Raw genomic sequence first — 7,250 nt, forward strand, 5'->3', positions numbered from 1 at the left:
ACACGACGTGAAGTCATTTCAGAACAGATTCAAGGCCTAAAGCACATTTTTGTTGTCTATGGAAAGGTACAGACATGAAGATACATGCAGATTAATTAAAGCAACACGTGAACTCCGTTCACAGAGATGAAGGCTGCTGCTGACCTTCTGCGGTGTCTGTCTGCTTCATCCCGTCGCCTCTTCTCTGCTCTCTCTCTGACTGCAGCTCACTTTGAGAACCGTCTGATGAAACAGGGAAACAGAAAGAGCTGCAGCAACACCGCCACCTGCTGGAATTGGTGGGAAAAGCACACACAGCATCCTCAACCGCCAACATATTTTTTTTTTTTAACGCTGCTGCTCCATCCCCTCCACAACCGTGACTGTGAGAGAAGTGTCGGATAATGCTGATGGAGTGGATAGGGTTTAACAGGATGAAGGCAGCGGGGATTTGGAGGTTAATTCAGGTTATGGTATCATCAAGTCCACCCCCACCCCTCACACCCCCCGCCCCCTCCTCCTACTCCTGTTTTACCGCATTAGCTGTGGCTAAACCGCCTCCTTCACTCCCACCGCTCCGCCTGGCTGCCGGCTCAATATCATATATGAACAGTAAGATGTTAATCATTATCTTATACTATAAGAACAGTTTGTGTGAGCAGCTGTCCGAAATCCCCCTTCAGTTACTTTTAGTTAAAATGGCTAATGCTGAAGCTAATGCTAGCAAAAAATGTTCCAATGCTGCGTTTCGGTAAAAATAAATAAATAAATGAAAGAAAGAAAGAAAGAAACATCTCCAATCAGAGTTTAAGCTTACCCTCGTTTCAAATGTGTCTTTTTTTTTTTTTTAGATGCCCAGTGTGACGGTGAAGGATGTCAACCAGCAGGAGTTTGTCAAGGCGCTCTCAGCTTTCCTGAAAAAGTGAGCAATAAAGTGAAGCTGCTCGTGGCGGTCCACCTGTCAATCACCCGGATGACCTCGAGTAACCCCGCGATTTTTTAATTCATTTTAATTTAATTAATTATTTTTTATAATACGTATACATTTATAATGAAGTTATAAAAAATCACTGTAAAGTAAAATTAGTAACTTGTTGCAGCTATTCAACACGTATGCTATTGCCCTCTCCCCATTCATTGTTTTGAATTAATTACCTAAATATTATTTATTTATACGCATTATTTGTGTTTCATTGTTATTCAGGATTTTTAGAGACTAGTGATTTGTAATACAAGTCAGAATTCCCTTGCTTCCCTCATTCTTAACATACATTTAATAATATTAATAAAATGACACTTATAATAGCAGTTTTATTTTAGTTCAATAAATCACCAATAACTGCTTTCAGAAATAAAATGATTATTATTAGATGAATATTGAATTTGAATATGATTAGACTAATAGAATAGGTGATGCATGATTGACGCTTCCACTTGTTTTCTGTACCACTTTATCCAATTTAAAGTTGCACAACTAGACACTATCTAGATTGTGTAGTTGTTGGATACTGTATAAAAGATTTGGGTAGATGTGAAAAAAGCACTTGGAGGGAGCAAAGAGCAAGGACCACAAATACACAGTCAAGGGAAGAGGAAGGGAAGAGAGAAAGTGTAAACATGCACAGACAATCGGTTTATATTCCTGAATTTCTTCCCCACATTATACGTATAACTAAAGGATAGATCCATATATATTGAATGTATTGCATTGGGACTACCTGCCTCGTATTGTTTGAGGCCAGTTGACTCATTTGATGATTGGGTTTCAGGTCCGGTAAGCTGAAAGTCCCAGAGTGGGTCGACACTGTGAAGCTGGCCAGGCACAAAGAGCTGGCTCCCTGTGACGACAACTGGTTCTACACCAGAGCGGGTGGGTCACATTACATGTTGTCCCCCTGGACTAGTCATGAAAAAGTCAACGTTTCTTACTGAGGCCCGGGCACATGTTTAATTTTGTCCTCCTTCATTACGTTAGCACATGAATTAAAGTAAACACATTTTTTTTAAATACATTTTTAGAAAGAACAGTGAGAGTATTGTTTTATTCAATCTTGAATAAAACCTTATATGTTAACATAGTACTTATTACTGTCTTCTCCATGTTGTCGAAATTTGTGTGCCTTCATTACTGCTTAGACAAATTAAACAAATACAGAATAATAAATTAACTTTGTTAAATTTGATTTTACACCAACATGCGTATCTCAGTCTGTCATCTCTGCCAGTCCTGGACTTATCTTGAGCTTTTCCAGGTGTTCATGTGACTTACAGTCCTCACACAAACAGTTGGGTAATATGTCACGCGTCTTCCACTAGTAGATCCTCTGTGATATATACAATGAAAGCAAATCCACACAGTCCCCTTGGCTCGTGTGCACAGTATCTGTGCAGGCATGTCGACCCTACAGTAGCATGGAAAATGTCACACATTCGATAAGTTGGAATGTTTGATTACATGTCTCTCAGGCTGAAGAAGTTGGGCGATAATGAAAGTACACATTGCAACATATTCTGTGAACTGCATGTATGCCTGACCAGCGTCCACCGCCCGTCACCTGTACCTACGTGGGGGTGTGGGCGTGGGCTCCATGATCAAGATCTACGGAGGGCGTCAGAGGAACGGGGTGTGTCCCGCCCACTTCAGCGTGGGATCCAGGAATGTGGCTAGGAAGGTCCTCCAAGCTCTGGAGGGCCTCAAGATGGTGGAGAAGGACCCCAATGGGTAAGAGAGGCGGAGTATGTGATTTTGAGCTCGTGATTTGAATGAATAATAGATGTTTATGTTCTTACAATAGTGGTCGGAGACTTACTCCTCAGGGCCAGAGAGACCTGGATAGGATTGCTGGTCAGGTGGGTTATCAAGGTGTGAACAGCCACATTACATATACACTCACTGCTTGGGCCACCATAACAAAATAAACTGGTGACCATTACCTTTAAACCTACCATTTAATTTCTGTTATTGCTGCTGTATGAATAATTGATAGAAGATACATTCCAGAAAAGTAAATTGACTTAATTATGTAGCAGTATTCTATTGCTTCATTGGTCTCAGGGTGATTCGCATAATCATTTACAGTCACACACCTACGGGACCAACGGCCATGCAACGTACTTCAACACCATCAGGAGCAACCAAAGGTTCCGTGTCTTGTCCAAGGACACGATGACACAATGGTAGGGCAAGAGGGGGTTTAAACCGCCAACCTTTTTGGATTGAAAGATGAGCTGTTATACCGACTCACCCACAGCTGCTCAAGTTATTGTCTAAAGTAACAGTTTCTGGTATCTTTTCAAGACCACGTGTGACTTGATCCAACAATATCATTGGTTGTCAATATTTATAAAAATACATTCTAAAATGTCACAACTCCAGTTAAGAACTCTTAAAGTAAGAACTTGAATGATTTTCTATGAATAAAATCGAAATCTTGTTACATTAAGTAGGGATACTGACAAATAGCAGAATACTTATCATGACAATATAATAACTGAATTAATTTATTTGTGATTGGCGGCTAAACTCCTGCGATGGACTGGCAACATGTCCAGGATGTAGTTGGCTCCAGTGTCCCAAGACGCTGCGCTGGATAAAGCAGTGTAAAAGTTGGATGAATGGGCGGCTGTGGCAGCTAGCAGCATTTATGAATGAAGTTTGAGCTTGAATGGGTGAGTGTGACTAACGCTGAAATGCTTCGAGATTGCTGAAGTGAATTCCACTTACTGTTTATGAAGTTTTACCTGAATGACTTTCTCAAAATTGCTTTCAAATGCAATTTCAACCAGTGACATGTCATGATTATTCAACACTTTTCTGAGACACTTCACTTCAATGATACCTCAAAAGTAAAGTGTCCACACACGTATGGCATACAGTAGGAGTGGTTCCCACTTGTCTATTTGCGCCTTAAATGCTCTATAATGAGTGTTTTGGCCTTAACACACATGTTTGAATACATGCTTTTAACACATGTACTTCATGACTGTCCCCCCGTGTTGTCTCTGTGTATGTTTAGGTTGCCTCAGCAAACAAGAAGCAACGTAGTCTGCAGAGCGCCATCTGAGGAAAGACTCCAGACACGTGAAATGCAGCTATATATTGCCTTACTGCGTATTTACTCAAGTTCACTCGTCTCCCATATCAATCCAGTGCCCAAAGATACTGAGCACAGAAGGCATTTCACAGAGATGCATGTGTCTATAGTGCCTGTCTGAGTAAATTCAATATTATACATGAGTGTTTGCAAGAGCTTTAGCTTTGTGCTTCGTTTGAAATACATTATGAATTTCAAGACAGTGGTGGCCTTGAGACAGCAAACCGGAATGAACACTGAAGCACTGAGAGTGCAGTATTCCCAAGCATGAGCATGATAATATTGTTCCCTGCAAATGTGAAACTGAAAAACTGTGAAACTTAGTAGAGTAAATAAAAACAAATGCAATGAATTATGTCACATTAACATTTATTGATGTATGTTCTTACATTGTTTTGCAGAAACGTGTACGACGGTTTTATCTGTAGTTTATCTGAATGCCGATATGATTAAAAAGGGCATCGTGAAAATACTTCTTTCTGTTTGGATTGGCTCCCTCCATGAGGACTGCTTTTCAGTCGGAAAGAATGGAATCAGTTTTTTAGAAAAGTGAACATGTAAACACAGCCAATAAGTTGTATAAGAGCTACACAATATTACACGAGGTATTCCACATGAATTGAGTTTGTTTACCGATGACCGTGTTTTAATGTCAGCTGCTCTGCTGCAGCTGTGTGACTGACAGCGGGTGTTTAGTTGCTGCTCATGACGCTGCTGATCCAGCTGTTGTAGTGGCACACTCGGGCGTAGACGCTGGGGTGTCCCTGCATGGCGCAGTCATAACCCCAAGACACGACTCCCTGCAGCTGACCGTTACACACCAAAGGACCACCGGAGTCTCCCTGCACACAACAGGTGGAGGTAGAATAACAGTGAATTAAAGGTTACTCGCAGTAGTCATATCAAGTGGTGACAGTTACAACTTGATGTGTTAAGGTGAGAGGATACATCTGTGTAATAGTGTCGAGGCACCTTCTTCTCTCATGTTTCAATAATAGCTATTGGAGGGAACATGTGTGTTATAATCACTGCACATGCTGGTTCACCACCTGACTGCCTCTGCGTTCACTGTGATTTTGTCCAACTCACTTGGCAGCTGCTGGCACCACCGTGCATGAACCCAGAGCAGACCATGTTCTCCGTGAGGAGGTTGGGGTAGGCGTTCCTGCAGATCCTGTCGTCAATGATGGGCTGCCTCAGACACTGAAGTCTGTCGGGGAAATTGTCTGAGGAGCGACAAGGCAGGCCTCCGTTTATTTATATTTTTGGGGAGAAAGGCATTAGGATTGAATACATGGTATATAAAGACTCACAGCAACTAACCAAATCAAAAAGAGTCCAAATTTTTTGTGCCAACGAGAGGAAGGGCCATTCTCCAGCACACTGAAAACCATTGGTATTATATAAAGTATGAAATATGCAGTAACTAGTAATAAAGTGATCGATGGAAAATTAATTACTGTACTGAAAATGAATTATATTGTATTGGTGAATGCACCGGTGCAATGCACTAATGTTTGCGGTGGATTTATCACTACGAGTCATAAACGCTATCGTTCAATCATACCAGTTTGAACCACACTCTAACCCAGAAGAAGATGGTGAGTTAAAAAATATTGCCAGAATATGTTACTCAGTGTGGTTGTATGTGTTTTTACAGTTACTAAGTAGATTGTTGGCTCCTGCTAACTGCAAGGGTAACTTATGGTTTTTCAAATTGTACTGAATTTATTCAGTGTATCACTAAGGCAGAGCGCCTGGTTATTTCCCTGCATGACATCATGAAGGGAAAATCTCTGAATCGCCTGGATGAGCACACATTTGCTAAAAATGCAGCAAGCAAATGAGGGAGCCGATGGACTTTGGGGTCTCACACACCGACTATCGGGACACATACCACTGTTAGAAAACATAATAAAGTGAATTTTGCAGAACTCACTGCCGTTGGCGGCTGTGTTGCCCCAGCCGGACACCAGGCAGTGCTCATCGGCCACGGGGCAGCGGAAGGGCAGGGACACGGTCTGGACGAAGCTGTTGAGGGCGGCGGGGTGGCTCAGCTTGATCAGCATGATGTCGTTGTCCAGGTTGTAGCTGTTGTAGTATGGGTGTTTGATCATCTTCGCACCGTCGATCCACTGCTCGGTGCCCTCGTTCACCGCGATGTTGTGCTCACCCAGACGGACCTGGATCCGGCTGGTAAGTTATAACAGTTTACACTCGGTGAATGCAGTGTATGTAAAGGATGACAGATTGAAATCTAAATTTACTTCTGTATTTTAGTGGGTTTGTGTAAATGTTGTTGCTATAGCAACCACACTGTGTCCCATAGCAACAATCAGCAATACATTTATTTCAGTCATTTAGTGTTTAGCTAATTAGGTAGTATATTACAAACAAAAAAAGGTAGTGCATTTTACAATTGGTAATAGAAAACTTGCTGAACATATTAAGAAAGAAAAAAGAAAGATAAAAGTTCTGCTTTATAGTCATTTGTTGTAATGTAATCTACTAGTTTTAATCTTTTTAACAGCTTTTCTTTCATTCTGCCCAATGGCCATGTTAAAGTGTAATGTTTAACCTAATGTATGTTCACAAATACCTACTAAGAAGGATATAAGGCCTTTCTAAAATACTGGTGGCACTAATAACAGACCGCCCAAAGACTGTCGTTTTGTAAGGAATCTGTTAGATGAGATGTAGTTCTAACCTTACAGAAAATTAATCCTGTATCCATCAGTTGGACCTGGATGTTAGTTGGTTTTAGTGTATATTATTACTAGTAGAACTTCAAATCATGGCCTCTGGTACTTACGACTTGTAGCAGTGAGCGGCAGACACTACCCACTGGCTGGAGATGAGGGATCCTCCACAGAAGTGGTATCCGGCGTTCAGAGACACCTGGTAGGGCACAGAGTATTGGGGACACTCATACCCGCCCACCACCTTTTCATCTTCAGCGGCGACTGAAAGAGCAGAAAATATGCTGTGACTCAAATACAAATGGTCAGAAATCAGGAGTACCAAAGAGTAAAACTGGTTCGTCTCTTACAAGCTGCTGCGAGCAAAGTCAGGAGTACCAGGGCCTTCATTGTCAGACTGTGAAAGAAAGCCCGAGCTGGAACTCATTATATACTCCTGACCTCTGCTTCTCTAACTTCAGTTCTTAGAGGTAAAGAG

The 7,250-nt window shown here is 41.6% G+C and overlaps 2 protein-coding genes across 2 annotated transcripts; one reads left to right on the forward strand and one right to left on the reverse strand.

Annotated features, from left to right (window-relative positions):
- Positions 1-496: 496 nt before the first annotated feature.
- Positions 497-4,539, forward strand: LOC308123278 (small ribosomal subunit protein eS19). Its single transcript, XM_080485688.1, has 6 exons — positions 497-591; positions 831-901; positions 1,749-1,849; positions 2,518-2,701; positions 2,775-2,829; positions 3,996-4,539. Exons 2-6 carry the CDS (start codon positions 831-833, stop codon positions 4,041-4,043), a joined length of 459 nt encoding a protein of 152 aa, XP_080341814.1. The 5' UTR covers positions 497-591; the 3' UTR covers positions 4,044-4,539.
- Positions 4,428-7,168, reverse strand: LOC308123277 (trypsin-3-like). The gene is made up of 5 exons (XM_080485687.1): positions 7,123-7,168; positions 6,886-7,036; positions 6,013-6,266; positions 5,163-5,299; positions 4,428-4,915 (listed from the first exon to the last, which is right to left on the reverse strand). Exons 1-5 carry the CDS (start codon positions 7,160-7,162, stop codon positions 4,766-4,768), a joined length of 732 nt encoding a protein of 243 aa, XP_080341813.1. The 5' UTR covers positions 7,163-7,168; the 3' UTR covers positions 4,428-4,765.
- Positions 7,169-7,250: the final 82 nt, after the last annotated feature.

This window comes from Lipophrys pholis (genome assembly GCF_963383615.2).
Source record: "Lipophrys pholis genome assembly, chromosome: 17".
Taxonomy (NCBI): Eukaryota; Metazoa; Chordata; class Actinopteri; order Blenniiformes; family Blenniidae; genus Lipophrys; species Lipophrys pholis.

Bases quoted from the DNA above. Each gene is read 5' to 3' on its own strand.
- LOC308123278 (XM_080485688.1), top strand. From the start codon at position 831: ATGCCCAGTGTGACGGTGAAGGATGTCAACCAGCAGGAGTTTGTCAAG. The intron at 902-1,748 runs GTGAGCAATAAA...ATTGGGTTTCAG, and splicing joins CTCTCAGCTTTCCTGAAAAA to GTCCGGTAAGCTGAAAGTCC. The intron at 1,850-2,517 runs GTGGGTCACATT...ATGCCTGACCAG, and splicing joins CTGGTTCTACACCAGAGCGG to CGTCCACCGCCCGTCACCTG.
- LOC308123277 (XM_080485687.1), bottom strand. From the start codon at position 7,162: ATGAAGGCCCTGGTACTCCTGACTTTGCTCGCAGCAGCTT. The intron at 6,267-6,885 runs GTAAGTACCAGA...ATAACTTACCAG, and splicing joins GCCGCTCACTGCTACAAGTC to CCGGATCCAGGTCCGTCTGG. The intron at 5,300-6,012 runs GTGAGTTCTGCA...GTCGCTCCTCAG, and splicing joins CAACACAGCCGCCAACGGCA to ACAATTTCCCCGACAGACTT.